Below are 21,980 nucleotides of genomic sequence, written 5' to 3' on the forward strand. Positions count from 1 at the left end.
TACATACCCCTCTCTTCTGAGCCGTCCCGGTCTCTGCTCCACCCCCTCTGCCGATCCGGGGAGGGCTGCAGACTACCACAGGCCTCCTCCCATCCATGTGGCGTCACCAGCCGCTTCTCTTCACCTGACGGTGAGGAGTTTCACCAGGGGGGGGCGTAGCGCGTGGGAGGATCACGCTATTCCCGCCAGCCCCCCCCCCTCCCCCGAACGGGCGCCCTGACCGACCAGAGGAGGCGCTAGTGCAGAGACCAGGACACATACCCACATCCGGACGCCCGACCAAGCCAGAGGTAACACGGGGATTCGAACCGGCGATCCCCATGTTGGTAGAAAACAGAATAGATGGCTATGCTACCTGGGCGCCCCATGCAGATGTTTAAAAACCCGTTTCTGTGTATCCGTGGGGACGTGTGACACGGAGCATTTGTGAAACGATGACGTCCCGCCTCAGTTCCCACATGCCCGTTTTCCCTTTGTGTAATGAGTACGTGCCTAAAACACCTTCTTCTTCTTCTTCTTCTTCTTCTTCTTCTTCTTCTTCCAGCTTGTTCCCTATTTCTCAGGGGTCGCCAGAGAGGATTTTACGTACAGTTTCTCTCAGGGTCCTGTGAGGGCACAGCACCGACGCTGGCCGTTGTTAACGTGGGCCTCGACCGATCCGGTATGGTCCTGTCAGTCTGCATACTGATTTAGCAAACTGTTGCGCCGGATGCCCTCCCTGACACAACACCAACCCTCTGGACGGGGGTACGGGTAAAGTACTGGATGCCATCCCAGTATTCATGGACTTGCACCCATGCCTGAAACAACAACAATGGCGCATATACACCGGTGGGATAATTGACATAATTTAAGTTATACTTAACAACCAGTGGCGGATGGTGCAAAAAAATTGGAGGGGGGGGGGCGCAATGTACCTTGGAGCAGCACACCTGACGGCTGCTTTAATGTCCACACAGTCAGAGTTATTAAGAAGGCCAATGTCGCCTATAGACTTTATCAGGGTTGGTAGACGGTGGATGATTGACAGTCGAGACGAGGCGTCGTGGTGGGTGTGAACACGATTGACAGCCACGAGAATCGTCCAATCACATTAGATCAAAAAACATTAAAACAATACCAATTCACTGTCTGGGGTGCACAGAACAGCGCCCCCTGGAAAATCTGAAGAAACCAATCAGACAGCAGCCTCAGGTCACCTGCTCGCCACACGTTAGAGGGCTTACATAAGGTAACTCAACCAAACACCATTTGAACCAATATTTAATGCTGCTGACAGGCGCTCACAGACTGACAAACACTTTTATTTCATCATTATTTGCATTATACTACTAAATTATATTTAACATGTTTTTTTTATACATTTATTTCTGATTTTTCCCTTTTTTTTCTCCCAATTTCGTGGCCAATCGATCCCTACTTTAATTCAAACCCCCACCCTCGTACTGCATGCGTTCGCCAACTGCATCTCTCCGGCCGGCAGTCTGGAAGGAGACGCCTCCCCACTTTCATGACAAGGCGACTCCAGGCCGAACCACTGCTTTTCCCCCACACACCCAGAGACACATTCATGTGATGAAGACAGCGCTGCTAATTACTGCTGCTTCATCAAGTCCGCCCATAGTCGGATCTGACGAGACCGGGGCGCGAACCCCGGTCCCCAGTGGGCAACTGCATCGACACACAAAGCCGATGCTTAGACCGCTACACCACCGCGGACCCCATATTTAACATGTTTAAGTAGATTTTCATCTCTTGATGTTTGAAGGGGCGGCGCCCCAGCGCCCTCTACTGGCCAGCCGCCACTGCCTAGAACTTTGGGCCATGTCCCAGAAAGGTGTCAGGTAAGTAAAGGTGAGATATCATGGTGTGTGTGTGTGTGTGTGTATGTGTGTTTTCACACTTGGTCTGTTTCAGACCTCCAAACGAACTCAAGAGCGATTAGTCAGCATTTTTTGCACATATGCGAACACTCCAAATGAACTCAGACCCCTCTGAAACAAACCGAACTCAGACCACTTCGGGAGGTGGTCCGAGTTCGATTCGATTTTGGTCCGCGAATCGGTTCGCTTAATCTGTGCCTTGTCAACACAAAGCGCTCTCAGTTCGCTTCGCCCTTTGCTTGTCTGGGAATGTCCTCGTTCATCCAGGTCGTCATGGTGATCCAAAGGAGTTGAATCAAGTGCAGCTGGACTTGGTATATATCCGTGAAGACGTTTCGCCTCTCATCCAAGAGGCTTCCTCAGTTCGTGCCTTTCTGACTAGACCAAGCTAGTCTGACTGGCTGTTGTATTTTTGCCCTCTAGGCTTGCCGTAGACAGAACTGGGACGCTCGAACAAACAGATGACACGGAGTCATGGCCGCAAGCGAGACTAGTGGACGAGGACTAGTCTGGTACTGCACTACTCCAGATCTGGACTGAAGAACAAATCAAACGACAACTGTCCACAACGCACAGAAATGCCGAGGTTTCCTCCAGTCTGCAGGTCATATGAGAGCGAGGGGCTTCGACAGGACCACCCACCGCAGTGTCGCGTCAGAGTAAAAACACCGGGTCAACAGTACCGGACCACACGTGATATAATGAGAAGCGGTCTGAGCTCCAGAGCAACTCTAGTAGTGTGAACAGACAGAGGACTGAGGCCCCATCAGAGCTGACGTGGACCAGAAAGAGAACAGAGTCCTCTTTCCAATGAACTGACGATGTGAACGCAAGGAGAACCGAGTCCCTTTTCTGTTGGTCCACTTTCTGGCCCACTTTTAAGAGGACGACTTTGGTTCGTTTAAAGAGAACTATGTGTGAAAACGCGCTGAAACAGGTTTGTTCAGACTTGGTATCACACGTAACACCACACAAAACGAAACCTCGTTTTTACCGTCATGATGGTTCAGCTGGTGGTGGTGCTGGGTACTGCATGCTCAAGAGCTTTATGGCTTTTACATTACAGTGTATGTCTGTGGTCTGAGCAGTTTCCTCCAAAGCCAGTAGACACACAAAAGAATGAAAACCAGGAGAAAACGAGAGAGACTACCGACTCGCTCCCTGGTTACTAACGAGTCACAGGATTCAAAGTGGCGGTTGATGGGAAATCTGTAGAGGTCCAACGGAATCCAGATCATCACGTCTTCATTTTATCGTGATTTTCATCCCGATAAAAGAGGTAACGTCCAGCCTGTAGTGGTCTGTGTTTCTGCTTGCAACCCAGATAAAGTTTCCAGTCTCGTGTTTGTTCTTTATTTGCTGATTTTACTTTGGTTTTGTTGTTGTTTTGTTGTTTGTGGTGTAGGGTGAATGAAGATGTTGGGACGTAGCATACCTCTCGCTGCCACGCAGCATCTTGGGGTCAAAGTATCGATAGTCGTCAGTCTCCTGCAGGGAGAAGATACATCATCAGTCATGTGACCAAGACAGAGCTTCATCATCATCAGTCTAGCTCATCATCCTCAGGCCTCAGGGAGCCCTGGGTCTCCCACAACCAACTAGCAGCAACAGTCCACACTTCCACTCATCCCGATCCGGGAGCTACCCAGTCAGACCAGATCATTTATTGGATTTCTCCCCACTTTTTCTCCCCAGTTGTACCCGGCCAATTACCCCACCCTTCCTGAACCGTCCCGGTCACTGCTCCACCCCCTCTGCTGATCCAGGGCGGGGCTGCAGACTACCACATGCCTCCTCCCATACATGTGGAGTCACCAGCTGCTTCTTTTCACCTGACAGTGAGGAGTTTCGCCAGGGGGACGTAGCGCATGGGAAGATCACGCTATCCCCCCCCCCCGAACAGGCGCCCTGACTGACAAGAGGAGGCGCTAGTGCTGCAACCAGGACACATACCCACATCCAGCTTCCCACCCGCAGACACGGCCCATTGCATCTGTAGGGACGCCTGACCAAGCCGGAGGTAACACGGGGATTCGAACCGGCGATCCCCGTGTTGGTAGGCAACGGAGCAGACCGCCGCGCCACCCGGAGGCCCCTGTGAGACCAGTTCTGTACTGCTGGCCTACACAGGAAGGTGTGTTCTGTCCTTCCTACAGCATTCCTCTACAGGTCAGAGCTTCAGACCGCAGCAGAGCCACCTTAAACGCATCTTCAGGTCCACCTTAAGAAGACCATTCACAGAGAGACCAAGTCTTTGGAGCCCACTCGTATCACCCCCCCCCCGCTCTCACTCACACACACACTCACACACAAGCATGCAGCAAAACACACATGTACATGCTGTCTTTGAGCCCATCTGATAAGAGGAGAGAATGTGCTTCTCTTTTCATCCTGATCACACTCCTCTTTCTCTCCATTCTCTCTCTTACTGTATCATCACTCTTTCCTCCCGTCTGCTGACCACTCTCTCCATCTCGCTCTCTGAACAACAACATCTTTGTTCGTCGCCTGAAACTCCAGACGCTGAGAAACACTAGTGCTGCGACCCGTGTGTGTGTGTGTGTGTGTGTGTGTGTGTAAAAGGTTTTGATGTTTAGAAATGAGTTCAAAAGAAATTTTCATGGAAAATGAACCCACTTCATCATGATCAACAGCAGATACAGCACCAAGCTACACATTGTGTGTGTGTGTGTGTGTGTGTGTGTGTGTGTGTGTGTGTGTGTGTGTATATATACATGAGTTGCATACAAACTCATCCTTTTCATCTGGACACAACGTGTATTGCGAGATACAAGGGACCGCTTCAGTCTCACCTGACTGCAGGTGTCCCACCCTTACAAACAATACAGTACAACCCCATATTTGCATATGAAACCGGTTGTTGGTTTCGGTCGTTAGGCACTGTATCGTTCATAAGGGTGGGGACACCTGCAGTCAGTTTAGACTGAAGAGGTCACTTAGTTGAGTGATGAAACGGATCTGTCAATAAACGTTGTGTCCGGATGAACTGACTCAACCTTCTTTGACTTTCTTACCTGGATTATTGAGCATGCATCAAGACACAAACGTACCCTCTGGTTCACAGGATTTTCTAGATAGGCAAGGCTCAATACAGGTTCTGAAGGGGAATGTATGCGATCGTGTGTTTCTGTGCATGCATGCAGGTATACACTGATGAGCAAAAACATTATGACCACTCGCAGGTGAACCGAATAACGTTGATCATCTCCAAACAAGGGCACATGTCAAGGTTGGGCAGATTAGAGGGTAAGCGAACAGTCAGTTCTCGTAGTCAACGTGTTGGATGCAGGGGAAATTGACAGGAGTAAAGACCTGAGCGACTTTGACTACGGCCAAATTGTTATGGCCAGACGACTGGGTCAGAGCATCTCTGAAATGGCAAGGCTTGTGGGGTGCTTCCGGTCAGCAGTGGCGAGTACCTACTGACAGTGGTCCGAGTAGGGACAAACCACAAACTGCCGACAGGGTTTTGGGCGCCCAAGGCTCATCAATGCATGAGGGCAACGAAGGCTATCCCGTATTTTCTGACCAGAAGGTCTACTGTGGCACAAGGCACAGAACATTTTAATAATGGCTACCGGAGGGATGTGTCGCAACATACAGTACATCGCACCCTGCTGCGTATGGGGCTGAGTAGCCGCAGACCAGTCAGAGTGCCCGTGATGACCCCTGGCCGCCGTCGAAAGCACCTTCAATGGGCACCCAAGCGTCAAGCTGGACCTTGAAGAAATGGAAGAAGGTCGGCTGGTCTGAGTCCCGTTTTCTTTTCGATCACGTGGATGGCCATGTACGTGTGCACCGTTTACCTGGGGAAGTGGTGGCACCAGGATGCTCTGTGGGAAGACAACGAGCTGGTGGAGGGAGAGTAATGGTCTGGGCAATGTTCTACTGGGAGACCCATTCATGGCCGTTCATGTGGATGTCAATTTGACACATGCTACCTACCTAAACATAACTGCAGACCAGGTACACCCCTTCATGGCAATGGTATTCCCTGATGGCAGTGGTCTCTTTCAGCCAGATAATGCACCCTGCCACACTGCACACATTGTTGGGGAATGGTATGAGGAACATGAAGTGTTCAAGGTGTTGCTCTGGCCTCATAATTCTCCAGATCTCAATCCGATTGAGCATCTGTGGGATGTGCTGTACCGACAAGTCCAATCCATGGTGGCTCCGCCTCACACATTACAAGATTTTAAGGAGCTGATCTGCTGCTAATGTTTTGGAGCCAGATACCGCAGGACACCTTCAGGGGTCTTGTAGAGTCAATGCCTTGGTGGATTGGTGCTGTTTTGGCAGCACATGGAGGACCAACAGCAAATTAGGCAGGTGGTCATAATGCTCACCTTAATATTAGTGTAGGTGGGTCCATTCTTGGTCCTCATTTGTTCACCATATAAACAATATCATCTCTGCCACTCCAAATTGTAATGTTCATTTTTATGCAGATGACACTATTTTATATGCCACTGGCTCTTCTCTTAATCTGGTCTTTGCAAATCTACAGTCTGCTTTTGATACATTTCAGATATCTCTCATCAAATATAAGCTTCTTTTGAATTCTGGCAAAACTGTATGCTATTCTCTAGGTCACCTAAAAATATCCAGCCTATCGGTCACCTCCAAACCCTTCAGAGTTCTGTAACTAAAATTCTTGAATGTAAAATACTTGGGACTCTGGCTGGATACCAGACTCACATTTAAGACCCATGTGGAACACCTATCAAGCAAACTGACGGTCAAAATTTGATGTTTGTATAGAAACAAATCATGTTTCTTGCTTGCTGGTTGAAAGACTATTGTATAATCTTACAATCCTGTCTTTGCTTGATTATGGTGATATTGTAGGTGACATGCTTCTCCCTCCACCTTAAAGCCTCTTGATTCCATGTATCCCAGTGTGCTGCGCTTCTTCACAGGTAATATACTTCTCATCATTGCATCTTATATGAAAATGTGGGATGGTCCTCCTTAAACTGAAGGGAGCAGCATTGTATGTTGTTTACTTATAGGGCTCTACTGCAAAAACTGCCCAGTTACCTCTGCTCTCTGGTTTTACATTTAAACATAACCCCAGATTTCTCTTTGACACTGTATCTAAACTTACTAAAAAGCAGCTGTCTATTAGCTGCTCACCATTCACGCCCCATGAGTTTCTAAACTTTGTCTGCAATAAGGTGGATAAGATCTTAAACAAAATTAGTTCAACTCCAGCTACTCCTGCAGAGCCTGTCTTACCAAATTCATAATCTATACAATGAGTCACTGACAGTCCCTGTTATTACAGCTTTTGAGACTCTCTCTCCTGATACTTTGACTAAGCTTGTGTCAGCTTCTAAACCAACTACTTGCCTACCTGACCCCTTACCAGCAAAACTTTTTAAAAGACCTCTGGCCTTTCTTGGGACCTACAATGCTAGACATTGTTAATTTATCACTTACTACTGGCACTGTTACCAGCAATTTTAAGACAGTTGTGGTTAAGCCTCTACTTTAAAAAAACAAAAACAAAAAACCACACCTCGGTCCAGGGTCTCTTAATAACTATCGACCGGTCTCTAATCTTCAATTCTTTTCTAAAGTACTGGAGACACTTGTGTATCAACAACTTTCAACTCATATAGAAGAAAACGGTCTGTCTATGCTTAAACTGTATATGTTTATTTTTTTTGTACACTGGTCTGTCTTGGAAAAGAGATCCCCATCTGAATGAGACTACCTGTTTAAATAAAGACTTAAATAAAATAAATAATAAATAAATCAGTGTATTTGTGCGTGTGTGTATATGAGGTAGCCATTTGGCATTCTAAAAATGCAAAACCCCATATCTGATTCCTGACAGATGGGCAAACACAAAACACACACATCAACACACACTCTCTCTCTCTCACACACACACACACACACACACACACACACACACACACACACACACACACACACACACACACACTTACAGGGTGTGACTTCATCTCCATCAGGTTGTCTAGGATTCGTGTGACTGGAAGGTTCTGGAAGACAAAGGAAACATTTCAGCACTACCAAAATAACACACACACACACACACACACACACACACACACACACACACACACACACACACACACACACATATTATGAGGACAGAATTAGATAATTCATCTCCTGTCTCTACTGATGTATTGTGAATACACTGGTGGACTTCATATCAAAATAAACTTGTATACTGGTTCTTATCCTTGTCGTGACCTTTGACATTTCAGAACTGCAAAAAGTAGGTTTTCTGTTTATAAAAAAAAAACATAAAACAGCATCTCATATTCTGTTAACATTTTGTGTAAAATAATAATTTTTTTATGGTGGATTTTTCCTCCTTTTCTCCCCAATTGTACTTGGCCAATCACCCCACTCCCGAGCAGCCCAGGTCGCTGCTCCACCCCCTCTGCCGATCCGGGGAGGGCTGCAGACTACCACATGCCTCCTCCCATACATGTGGAGTCATCAGCCGCTTCTTTTCACCTGACAGTGAGGAGTTTCACCAGGAGGACGTAACGCATGGGAGGATCACGCTATTCCCCCCAGTTTCCCCCCCCCGTGAACAGGCGCCCCGACCAACCAGAGGAGGCGCTAATGCAGCGACCAGGACACACACCCACATTGGCTTCCCATCTGCAGACACGGCCAACTGTGTCTGTAGGAATGCCTGACCAAGCCAGAGGTAACACAGGGATTTGAACCACCGATCCCCATGGTGGCAGACAATGCAGTAGACCACCACGCCACCCTGACATGAAACAATAATTCTTACCATTGTTCAGTCGGCGCTGGTGGTTTGGCAGGAATCCTGGTTCTTTATCAGTGCGTCAGTCTGTGGTTTCAGCCGGCCTTTGTTTAGTGCGACCATAACTAACAAAACCTCACAGCCTCTAGCGGGGTGTGTGTGTGTGTGTGTGTGTGTGTGTGTGTGTGTGTGTGTGTGTGTGTATGTGGTTGTGAGGAATGTCAAAATGATCATAAACAGGTTTCAGAGACAACTTCACCGCAACGTCAACTCAAAAACCCCCTCTCATCATTTCAGTCATCACTGCTCTTCACTGTGACCCTCCAAGTGTTGGCCCCGAACATGAGGTGTGTTTGATGTCAGGCCCCGCTGGAGACTGCTGGGCTGAGTTATGAATGGGCCAGTGTTGTGACGGAGGTCAGTACTAACAGACTGTTCTAGCAGTGAGTACATTTACATGCAAACAAGACATGTAATCATTAGGCTCGAACAGTTTATGCAGATGAGTGCATTGTGTGCACGTGGACAGTGGTAATATGTAACAGCCACGTCTCCATGTTGTTTCTGTGATCACTTGTATGAAAGAAACAACGTAACACTTCCCTCCATCCTTTTCTTCTGTGCAACAGGTTTCTGCCACTTGATCTCTATGCAGTCTATATCATTTTGGTATTACTAAAGAATTAGCTGATAAAGTAAGAACTGAGGGTACGGGGCATCCGAGTGGTGTGGTGGTCTATTCCGTTGCCTACTAACACAGGGATCGCCGGTTCGAATCCCCGTGTTACCTCTGGCTTGGTTGGGCGTCCCTACAGACACAATTGGCCATGTTTGTGGGTGAGAAGCCAGATGTGGGTATGTGTCCTGGTTGCTGCACTAGCAACTCCTCTGGTTGGTCGGGGAACCTGTTCTGGGGAGGGGGAACTGGGGGGAATAGCGTGGTCCTCCCACATGCTACGTCCCCCCTGGTGAAACTCATCACTGTCAGGTGAAAAGTAGCGGCTGGTGACTCCACATGTATGGTAGGAGGCATGTGGTAGTCTGTAGCCCTCCCCGGATCAGCAGAGCGGGTGGAGCAGAGACCGGGACGGCTCGGAAGTGTGGGGTAATTGGCCGGATACAATTGGGGAGGAAAAGGGGGGGGGGGCGTGAGGGTAGATCTCATCAGTTTATGTCTTTATCAAGATCTGCAACTTCTCATTGACATGCCACAGTTTGAGAAACAAAAGAAACCAGAGTAAGACGTTTGCCGGCATCAGAACATGGAACGTTCTGGTGGAAACCCAGCGGTCCTTATTGGGTCTGGAACATGACAATTAAGACCTTCCACCGCTTGTGGAAATCAGATAAAGGTGTTCACACGACTGATTCAATAATGACAGTGTTGCTGTAGTCAGAGTAAGACTGGCGTGTTAGTGTGCATGTAAACATACTGTGTATAACTTGCCTGTTGTTTGAGGACCAGATTCTTAACTCCCTCCATAACAAACTGGGAGCCAGTATTCATCACTCTGGAAAATAGACTGGGGGGACAGAGAGAGATAGACAGACAGAAAGAGAGAGAGACAGAGAGACACACAGACAGACAGAGGGAAGGACAGAGACAGACAGTGAGAGAGACACAGAGAGAGACACAGAGACAGAGAGAGCGACAGACAGACAGACAAAGAAAGAGAGAGAGCGACAGACAGACGGACAGACAGACAGATACAGACGGAGAGAGAGAGAGAGAGACAGGCAGAGACAGACAGACAGACAGAGAGCGAGAGAGGGACAGACAGACAGACACAGGCAGAGAGAGAGACAGGCAGAGACAGACAGACAGACAGAGCGCGAGAGAGGGACAGACAGACAGACAGACAGACAGACAGACAGACACAGACAGGGACAGACAGACAGAGAGAGACGGAGAGAAAGAGCGAGAGAGACAGATTTGAATTAAACAGAGACAGGCAAGTGTTCAGTAATATACAGTGGTGTGAAAAAGTGTTTGCCCCCTTCCTGATTTCTTATTTTTTTGCATGTTTGTCACACTTAAATGTTTCAGATCATCAAACAAATTTAAATATTAGACAAAGATAACAAAAGTAAACACAAAATGCAGTTTTTTAATGAAGGTTTTTATTATTAAGGGAAAGAAAAATCCAAACCTACATGGCCCTGTGTGAAAAAGTGATTGCCCCCCCACCCCCGTTAAAACATAAATTAAGTGTGGTTTATCACATCTTTGGAAAGCTGAGTTCAATTTCTCTAGCCATACCCAGGCCTGATTACTGCCACACCTCTTCTCAATCAAGAAATCACTTAAATGGGACCTGCCTGACAAAGTGAAGTAGACCAAAAGATCCTCAAAAGCTAGACATCATGCTGCGATCCAAAGAAATTCAGGAACAAATGAGAAACAAAGTAATTGAAATCTATCAGTCTGGGAAAAGGTTATAAAGACATTTCTAAAGCTTTGGGACTCCAGCGAACCACAGTGAGAGCCATTATCCACAAATGGTGAAAACATGGAACAGTGGTGAACCTTCCCAGGAGTGGCCGGCCAACCAAAATTACCCCAAGAGCGCAACGACGACTCATCCAAGAGGTTACAAAAGACCCCACAACAACATCTAAAGAACTGCAGGCCTCACTCGCCTTAGTTAAGGTCAGTGTCCATGACTCCACCATAGGAAAGAGACTGGGCAAAAATGGCCTGCATGACAGAGTTCCAAGACGAAAACCACTGCTGAGCAAAAAGAAAATAAAGGCTCGTCTCAGTTTTGCCAGAAAACACCTTGATGATCCCAAAGACTTTTGGGAAAATACTGTGTGGACTGACGAGACAAAAGTTGAACTTTTTGGAAGGTGTGTGTCCCATTACATCTGACGTAAAAATAACACAGCATTTCAGAAAAGGAACATCATACCAACAGTAAAATATGGTGGTGGTAGTGTAATGGTCTGGGGCTGTTTTGGTGCTTCAGGACATGGAAGACTTGCTTTGGTAAATGGAACCATGAATTCTGCTGTCTACCAAAAAATCCTGAAGGAGAATGTCCGGCCATCTGTTCATGACCTCAAGCTGAAGCGCACTTGGGTTCTGCAGCAGGACAATGATCCAAAACACACCAGCAAGTCCACCTCTGAATGGCTTAAGAAAAACAAAATGAAGACTTTGGAGTGGCCAAGTCAAAGTCCTGACCTGAATCCAATTGAGATGCTGTGTGGCATGACCTTAAAAAGGCGGTTCATGCTCGAAAACCCTCCAATGTGGCTGAGTAACAACAATTCTGCAAAGATGAGTGGGCCAAAAATCCTCCACAGCGCTGTGAAAGACTCATTGCCAGTTATCGCAAACGCTTGTTGCAGTTGTTGCTGCTAAGGGTGGCCCAACCAGTTATTAGGTTTAGGGGGCAATCACTTTTTCACACAGGGCCATGTAGCTTTGGATTTTTTTTCCCCTTAATAATAAAAACCTTCATTTAAAAACTGCATTTTGTGTTTACTTGTGTTATCTTTGTCTAATATTTAAATTTGTTTGATGATCTGAAACATTTAAGTGTGACAAACATGCAAAAAAAAATAAGAAATCAGGAAGGGGGGGGCAAACACTTTTTCACACCACTGTATGTACTATCAAAGTACTGCTTAGTACATCATGCAGCAACAGTGTCAAGTCCAGCCAGATCACCACTAAAAGGACCTTCAGTGATCTGAACAACTAGAATCCATCTTTATCTGAGCAACAAAGAGGGGGAGAGATGTCCCACAACATAGGAGGGAGACGAGGAGAAGTACAGAGGAGGGTGGAGAGAGAGAGAGCGAGGGAGAAGGGAGGTGGAGGTGAACAGGGTTAGCCTGGTAGTTTCCAGCAGAACAGACTCTTCAGTCTGGTGCAGAGATACAGTAATACTCTGTTCACACCAACCCAGACTTCAAACTAACAGTACTGTACTTTACTTAAAACTCAGTACTAACACTGTTATAGTTTACTTTAAACTCAAAGCCAACAACATCGGGGTTTACTGAATGTAGCTGTGTAGACTGCCTTGCTCAAGAGCAGCTTGGCAGTACTTCCTCAGGAGGAACAGCAGTGGTTCTCATTCTCTCTTGCCTGCACTTTGGGGGATTTAAAGTGGCAACCTGCAGGGTGTCTGGGTAGCATGGCGGTCTATTCCGTTACCTACCAACACAGCGATCACTGGTTCGAATCCCTGTGTTACCTCCGGCTTGGCTGGGCGTCCCTACAGACAACAATTGGCCATGTCTGTGGGTGGGAAGCCAAACCCAGCCACTGAGGATGCACAAGCCAGTGCATTCTTAGCGCCGGTCCCAAGCCCAGACAAATGGGGAGGGTTGCATCAGGAAGGGCATCCGGCGTAAAATCTTTGTCAAATCAAATATGCGGATCATAAATAAGGCTTACATACCGGATCGGTCGAGGCCCGGTTTACCAACAACCGCCACTGGTACTGTTTACCAGCAGGGTGCCGGTGGAAACTATACTACTGTTGGGCGAAGGAGAAGGAGAGGGGGAAAGCATGTCCAGAGGCAGCTAGAGAGGAGGAAAGGTAGACGTGTGGAGGTGAGAATCGGAATTTTGAATGTTGGCACTATGACTGGTAAAGGGAGAGAGCTGGCTGACATGATGGAAAGAAGAAAGGTAGGTATACTGTATGCGCAAGAGACCAGGTGGAAGGGGAGTAAGGCCAGGAGTATCGGAGGTGGATTCAGACTCTCCTACCATGGTGCGAATGGGAGGAGAAATGGGGTAGGGGTAATTCTGAAGGAAGAGTATGTCAAGAGCGTCCTGGAGGTGAAGAGAGTGTCAGACAAGAGTGATGAGTATGAAGCTGGAAATCAAAGGTGTATTGCTGAATGTTATGAGCGCGTATGCCCCGCAAGTTGGGTGTGAGATGGACGAGAAAGAAGAATTCTGGAGTGAGTTGGAGGATGTGGTGGAGAGGGTACCCAAGGAGGAGAGAGTGGTGATTGGAGCGGACTTCAATGGACATGTTGGTGAAGGGAACAGAGGTGATGAGGAGGTGACGGGAAGGTATGGAGTCAAGGAGAGGAATGTGGAAGGACAGATGGTGGTCGATTTTGCAAAAAGGATGGAAATGGCTGTGATGAATACATATTTCAAGAAGAGGGAGGAACACAGGGTGACGTACAAGAGTGGAGGAAAGTGCACACAGGTGGACTATATCTTATGTGGAAGGCGCGATCTAAAAGGGATTGGAGACTGCAAGGTGGTGACAGGGGAGAACGTAGCTAGGCAGCATTGGATGGTGGTCTGTAGGATGACTTTGGAGACCAAGAAGAGGAAGCGAGTGAAGAAACAGCCAAAGATCAAATGGTGGAAGTTGAAGAAGGAAGACTGTTGTGTGGAGTTCAGGCAGGAGGTAAGACAGGCACTGGGTGGTAGTGAAGAGTTGCCAGATGGCTGGAAAACCACTGCAGAAATAGTGAGGGAGACAGCTAGGAAGGTACTTGGTGTGTCATCAGGACAGAGGAAGGAAGACAAGGAGACTTGGTGGTGGAATGAGGAAGTACAGCAAATTATACAGAGGAGGAGGTAGGCAAAGAAGACGTGGGATAGCTAGAGAGATGAAGAAAGTAGACAGGAGTACAAGGAGATGCAGCGTAAAGCGACGAGAGAGGTGGCAAAGGCAAAGGAACAGGTGTATGGTGAGTTGTATGACAGGTTAGACACTAAGGAAGGAGAAAAGGACTGGTACCAATTGGCTAGACAGAGGGACCCAGCTGGGAAGGATGTGTAGCAAGTTAGAGCGATCAAGGACAGAGATGGAAATGTGCTGACAAGTGAGGAGAGTGTGCTGAGAAGGTGGAAGGAGTACTTTGAGGGGCTGATAAATGAAGAAAATGAGAGACAGAGAAGGTTGGATGATGTAGGGATAGTGAATCAGGAAGTTAAGTGGATTAGCAAGGAGGAAGTGAGGGCCGCTATGAAGAGGATGAAGAATGGAAAGGCAGTTGGTCCTGATGACATACCTGTGGAGGCATGGCGATGTTTAGGAGAGATGGCAGTGGAGTTTTTAACTAGATTGTTTAACACAATATTGGAAAGTGAGAGGATGCCTGAGGAGTGGAGAAGAAGCATACTGGTACCGATTTTCAAGAACAAGGGTGATGTGCAGAACTGTAGCAACTACAGAGGTATAAAGTTGATCAGCCACAGCATGAAGATATGGGAAAGAGTAATAGAAGCTAGGTTAAGAGGAGAGGGGATGATCAGCGAGCAGCAGTATGGTTTCATGCCATGAAAGAGCACCACAGATGTGATGTTTGCTTTGAGAATGTTGATGGAGAAGTATAGAGAAGGCCAGAAAGAGTTGCGTTGTGTCTTTGTAGATTTAGAGAAAGCATACAACAGGGTGCCAAGAGAGGAGGTGTGGTATTGTATGAGGAAGTTGGGAGTGGCAGAGAAGTATGTAGGAGTGGTGCAAGATATGTATGAGGGAAGTGTGACAATAGTGGGGTGTGCAGTTAGAATGACAGATGGGTTCAAGGTGGAGGTGGGATTATATCAAGGATCAGCTCTGAGCCCTTTCTTGTTTGCAATGGTGATGGACAGGTTGACACACAAGATAAGGCAGGAGTCTCCATGGACGATGATGTTCGCGGATGACATTGTGATCTGTAGCGAGAGTAGGGTGCAGGTTGAGGAGAGCCTGGAGAGGTGGAGGTATGCACTGGAGAGAAGAGGAATGAAAGTCAGTAGGAGCAAGATGGAATACCTATGCGTGAATGAGAGGGAGGACAGTGGAATGGTCAGGACGCAAGGAGTGGAGGTGACGAAGGCATATGAGTTTAAATACTTGGGGTCAACTGTCCAAAGTAACGGGGAGTGCAGTAGAGAGTGTAGGCAGGGTGGAGTGGGTGGAGAAGAGTGTCAGGAGTGATTTGCGACAGAAGGGTACCAGCAAGAGTTAAAGGGAAGGTTTACAAGATGGTTGTGAGACCAGCTATGTTGTATGGTTTGGAGACAGTGGCACTGACGAAAAGACAGGAGGTGGAGCTGGAGGTGGCAGAGTTGAAGATGACAAGATTTTCATTGGGAGTGATGAAGAAGGACAGGATTAGGAACGAGTATATTAGAGGGACAGCTCAGGTTGGACGGTTTGGAAACAAAGCAAGAGAGGCAAGATTGAGATGGCTTGGACATGTGTGGAGGAGAGATGCTGGGTATATTGGGAGAAGGATTCTCAATATGGAGCTGCCAGGAAAGAAGGGAAGAGGAAGGCCAAAGAGGAGGTTTATGGATGTGGTGAGGGAGGACATGCAGGTGGCTGGTGTGACAGAGGAAGACACAGAAGACAGGAAGAAATGGAAATGGATGATCTGCTGTGGCGAACCCTAACGGGAGCAGCCGAAAGTAGTAGTAATAGTAGTGTGGGTGGGAAGCCAATGTGGGTATGTGTCCTGGTTGCTGCACTAGCGTCTCCTCTGGTCAGTCGGGGTGCCTGTTCGGGGGGGAGGGGGAACTGGGGGGAATAGCGTGATCCTCCCAACGCGCTATGTCCCCCTGGTGAAACTCCTCACTGTCAGGTGAAAAGAGGTGGCTGGTGACTCCACGTGTATGGGAGGAGGCATGTGGTAGTCTGAAGCCCTCCCCGGCTCAGCAGAGGGGGTGGAGCAGAGACCAGGATGGCTTGGAAGAGTGGGGTAATTGGCTGGGTACAATTGGGGAGAAAAAGGAGGAACAAAAAAAACAAAAACAAAAAACATCTCCTCCCAGTTGTTTTTCCATGAAGTCCTCAGTTAAACTTACCCCATCGGTTTGACTCCACTGTTGCCGTAGTTGGCCGGGGTGGTGGCCATCTTGGTGAAGGCTCTGGAAGACATGACAGAGATGACATTAACAGGCCTGTCTGAATGAACAACAACTCACTGCATCCACTTCATCAGCCACACAACGGGCCTGGACATGCTGATGTCCTCCGCCAATATCTTAAAACACGTGTGGAACAACACCTCACCAGTTGTTAAGCTGTGAATTTACTCATGATGAAGTACTCGAGTACAAGTTACTGTTTGTCACTACCTGACAGAAGTGTGGTGACAGTAGTCCACGTATTTTACTAACTCAATACAAAAAGAGTGTGTACTGAATTACACTTCATCCAGTGATGAACACTCACTTTTATCCAGTTTTACTCCTTCACTCTCAAATGCAATAGCGAACTCACACAATAATCCATGCACCAGTATCTGTGCCAGTTTATTTACAGGATCTGTAGAATTTATTTGCCTCTGTGTGATGCAACATCCTTCCTGTCTCACAGTACCTGGTCTTATAGTCGCCCACCTCTGTTGTATTACACCTCTCATATTGTTCATCCTTGGATCTGGACTCATGCTAATGTAACGACCACAAATGACTAGACTTGCTAGCCCTTGGCTAACGGGTCGGACCCTTCAGTCAACTGGTTAACGTGGTCACCCGTGGGCCTCACGGTCTCTCTATCCCACTTCTGACACCAACGTAGCAAATTCAGGGGGCAGCTGGGTTGCGAACCCGGGTCGCTCGCACCACGGGCGACTGTGCTAACCAGTCAACTAAAGGGTCCAACCTGTTAGCCAAGGGCTAACGAGTCTAGTCATTCGTGGTCATTACACAAATACTTCTACCTCTTGTACTTATTATACTTAGTTTTTGCTCTCTTAGCTCTCTTCTAATTTACACTTCTCTTATCCTGCTGTGTACGTGTGCACATGTTATCATGTGTACCCGAGAGCAGAGTACCGAGTCCTTGTATATGTGATCCTACCTGGCCTTTAAATACCCACTTGTGTGTTATATATATCCTTGCAGTGCATTTTCACAAGTCAGTGACCACAAATTATTTTCTTACAGGGGACATACTGCACTAATGCAGCCTTACATGAGACTTACTTCCACTGCTTGATGTAATTGAGAGGTGAAAGGTCACAGCCTGCATCCAACAGAGCCTTCTTGTACTGCTCCAAGTCTGACTGCAGAACACACACACACACACACACACACACAGAACAACAACAAACTCCTTTTATGAAGTGGGACAAAGCAGAAGATGCTGACAGACCCGCAGGGCGAGTTGTGCAAGTCTGGTTCTGCTGCACCACCATACTGAAACAAATGGAATACAAACAAACGAGAGTTGTGCTTACCGAATTACAGGTAATTTCAGTCTTCAATCAACAAACACAGAACATTTTTACAGACTGGGTCCAGTACATTTCAGAGATACTGAAAAATGGAAATGGATATTGCTTTGGAAATAAATCCTCCATTTTGAGATCCTTCCAGTACACTGGACACGTCTGAGGCGGGTACACCCACTTCCCAGAAAATGTGTTGCCTCATCAACTAACCATAACAAGACTTGTGGTCCTGGGCTTGTCTCTGTGTACCCAGTATTCAGCCACAGTATTAAGTGTGATGATGTCACACGCTAACGATTTAGCATGGTGTTTATAGAGTCCTGGTTCCCAAACTCTGGTCCAGGGACCAGGTGGGCAGCAGGGTTTACTAGTGTTGTTAATTCACCGCTAAGAAATTAGCGTTATATGACAGTATATACAGTAGCAGGGTTGTAGTACTCCAGCACAGACTCCGTCTTCAGTCCGCAATTTGACGGTCTCGGTTTTGTCTCAGATTTTACAGAATAACGACTCGGACAGTGAGGACTCGTGATCATTTTCCCCAGACCAGTTGAATACCATCGCTTCTGGTGTGGGAAGATGGCGGCACGAATTCACGATTGCGGCGGTCTCACCAAGGACTGGTGTGGGAAGATGGTGGCGCGAACTTACGTTGGCGGCGGCATCACCCAGTACAGTCCATGCATAGTCTTTGTCCATGTCTGCGTCTATGTTTGTTTTGTCTTCATTTGATGGCTGCAAGAGCTGGTGCTGGATCAGCTGGGGGAGCCTGGTCTGCTGCATTCAGTGGGCCCAGGGACCATGGCCCTGCCAGAGCTGTGACCAAAGAGGAAACACTGAGGGCAGTCTGACAGGAAGTGGAAGCGGGGGAGGCTAAGCTAACTGCTAGCCCATGCAGACCGGCAGTTCCGACAGTCATCCTGGCTGGAGTTTGTTCTCTGGACAGTGGAATGTTTGGACTGTGTTGCACTGAGTGGACTGTGTTGTTAACTGTTAGCGTGGTTTTGTTTTGTTTTTTCTCTGTTTTTATGTTTTTGGTGGTGTCGTTTTTGGGAAATTTGGATGTGTGTTTTTGTGTTTTGTGTCGCACTGCTGTGGGCTGGGGGAAACGGAATTTTGTTTCTTTTGTGTACACAAGAACATTAAAGAATTACAATAAATTGTTCCTGTTCCTGATTCCTGATACAACACTTAATTTGACTTTTTTTTTTAAATTTTAAATAAATATAAAACTTCCCTCGAGGAGATCAATAAAGTGCAATCTAATTTAAATGTTTTTCTTTATTGTGAATTGATGTCTCTAAAGCATTCAAAAATAGAATCTGAAACATTCCTTCCTTGGCAGAGATAAAAAAAAAAACCTAAATAAATATGACAGTGTAGTGACATTGGGACTTCTCCTGAGACGGTAGACTACTACTGTAGTAGTAGTAGCAGTAGTAGTAGTAGTAGTAGTAGTAGTAGCAGTAGTAGGCAGACTACTACAGTAACAGTCATTGTACTTGCACTATTCTTGGGTCCTTACACAAGTTTTGGACAATGGAATTGACTCGGACTCGGCTGGATGTGGGTGGTCTGGACTAAGGGCCCTGACACACTGGGCCAATGTCGGGCCGTCGGTGAGCGTTTGAGACCCTAGTTTTTGTGGTGTGTCCCGCACTGTCGGCACTAGTCAGACCCCTGTTGGCAGCTTTTCTGCCGATTCAGCATGTTGAGTCGGCGGAGCCTGTTGGTGAGAGAGAGACCGCTCTGATTGGCTGTTCAGCTTAGCGAATCAGTGCAGAGTGTACATGCTAGTTGGCCGTCGGCTTTAGTCTTTGCAGTGTGCTGACGTACTACTTTTTGGCTCAGATGGCAGGCGATGCGAGGTGACGCAACAGTCGGCCTTCATTGCCGCTAGTCGGTTTGGTGTATGAGTATGTACTCATGACTTTTTGACGCTAAGTTTCATTCACCTGAGTTGTCTCCCCAGAACAGAGGGAGTTTCCTCAGATAAGTTTTCCTGAGATAAATGTGTACTGATTTTGTGTTCATCGATGAAAAGTACTTGGTAACTCTTTGTTTAGCAGAGCTTAGTGGTTATTAGCATCCTCTCAAAATCCCCTTAGCACCAGAAATATGGGAAACTCAGCAGTCTTCTCGGACAAAGTCTCTAAACAGCAGGTTGATCTCAGAACTTCTCTGATGAGAAGAACCACCCTAAGTTCTCCCACACAACTCCCCTTCTCATGTCCCTACACTGGCTCCCAGTAGCTGCTCGCATCCAATTTAAGACTCTGGTGCTAGCGTACAGGGCAGTGAAAGGAACAGCGCCTTCCTATCTCCAGGCAATGGTCAAGCCCTACACCCCCGCCCGACCACTTCCCTCTGCTGCCTCGGGACGCCTGGCTGCCCCATCGCTCAGAGGCCCCTGCTGCTGATCGACCCGGTCAAGGCTCTTTTCTGTCCTGGCCCCACAGTGGTGGAATGAACTCCCCACTGATGTCAGGACAGCGGAGTCCTGCCCATCTTTCGGCGAAGGTTGAAAACTCACCTCTTCAATAACTACTACCCTGTTACTTGTTCTTATTCACAATAAAGAAAAACATTTATGAGTGAATATTGTATTCACTCATAAAAAACAAAACAAAACGAAACTTTCTTGCGCTTTTACTTTAGCACTGGTTTTGCTGTTAGATGCTTGTTTAGATGCACTTATGACCTCTGATGACTAGTAGTTCTCCTCAGTTCCTACGTTAAATGATGCACTCATTGTTAGTCGCTTTAGATAAAAGCGTCGGCTAAATGACTCTAATGTCATGTAAGTTGGGGCTCTCCTTGAGGGAACTAAACATTTATTGAGAAACGAAGCATTTCAAAGCTAACAAGATGAGTTATAATCTCCAGACCAGGTTAAGCACTGAACATTTTGAAGATATAGATCAAATTAATAAAAAACATTATAGATATTCTACATTTATGGTACCTACTGTCTTGTTTCGATGGGTCCTGATCATCAAGGCTCAGCGTTTTTGGTTTTTATTTTTCAAAGCCACCCAGCATGCCAAATTTCGCCACAAGAGGACACTGTTACATAACCTCACACGAACAGGAACAACGTTTGGATCCGTGGAAACATAAAATCCGGGTGAAAATCAGTTTAAACCGATCTGCTCCTTTTAAAAAATCTGGCCATTTTTTGGTGAAAATTGGTAAAAACCGAAAACGCTGAGCCTTGTCTATCATCCATGACCTTTCTGGTTTAACAGGAATCACAGGAAGTTGAATCAGTTCATTTGGACACCGTTTCCCTCCCCTTTTCCTCCCAATTGTATCCGGCCAATTACCCCACTCTTCCGAGCCGTCCCAGTCTCTGCTCCACCCCCTCTGCCGATCCAGGGAGGGCTGCAGACTACCACATGCCTCCTCTGATACATGTGGAGTTGTCAGCCGCTTCTTTTCACCTGACAGTGAGGAGTTTCACCAGGGGGATGTAGCGTGTGGGAGGATCATACTATTTCCCCCAGTTCCCCCTCCCCCCCGAACAGGCGCCCTGACCGACCAGAGCAGGCGCTAGTGCAGCGAGTAGGACACATACCCACATCCGGCTTCCCACCCGCAGACATGGCCAATAGTGTCTGCAGGGACGCCAACAAAGCCAGAGGTAACACAGGAATTCGAACTGGTGACCCCCATGTTCGTAAGCAACGGAATAGACTGCTACGCTAACCAGACTCCTGGACACCGTTTATTGGGAGCAAAGGTTCATCACTCATCTAAGTGACCTCTTCAGTCTCAACTGACTGCAGGTATCCCCACCCTTACAAACAATACAGTGGCATAACGACCCAAAACAACGATCGGTTTCATATGCAAACCGGCGTGACCATTAACTAGAGTTACAATGGTCAAATGTACTATTCACAGAGGGTTGGGGAATGGCTGCAATCATAGCATTGTAAGATGGCAACAGATGTACTCTTAGGCCCCCCCCTTGGTCGTTCCCTCTTCACATAGATGGCGTCTTTGACTCCCTGTTCAACCCAGCGTTCCTCCCTATCAAGGATGTGCACATCCTCATCCCTGAAAGAGTGGCCACTGGCCTGCAGATAGTGTAGACTTTGGAGTCCTGGCCTGTAGATGGTGTAGACTTTGGAGTCCTGGCCTGTAGATGGTGTAGA

The 21,980-nt window shown here is 47.3% G+C and overlaps 1 protein-coding gene across 1 annotated transcript in view; it reads right to left on the reverse strand.

Annotated features, from left to right (window-relative positions):
- Positions 1-21,980, reverse strand: part of scfd1 (sec1 family domain containing 1) — a 48,918-nt gene that overhangs the window by 3,581 nt on the left and 23,357 nt on the right. Inside the window, exons 17-21 of the mRNA XM_056295656.1 lie at positions 17,573-17,652; positions 16,448-16,510; positions 10,115-10,190; positions 7,865-7,918; positions 3,319-3,371 (exon numbers count right to left, since the gene is read on the reverse strand). Coding sequence (XP_056151631.1) covers positions 3,319-3,371; positions 7,865-7,918; positions 10,115-10,190; positions 16,448-16,510; positions 17,573-17,652 — 326 coding nt within the window. The remainder of the gene's footprint in view (positions 1-3,318; positions 3,372-7,864; positions 7,919-10,114; positions 10,191-16,447; positions 16,511-17,572; positions 17,653-21,980) is intronic.

The sequence above is a fragment of the Lampris incognitus genome, chromosome 16 (genome assembly GCF_029633865.1).
Source record: "Lampris incognitus isolate fLamInc1 chromosome 16, fLamInc1.hap2, whole genome shotgun sequence".
NCBI classification, from domain to species: domain Eukaryota; kingdom Metazoa; phylum Chordata; class Actinopteri; order Lampriformes; family Lampridae; genus Lampris; species Lampris incognitus.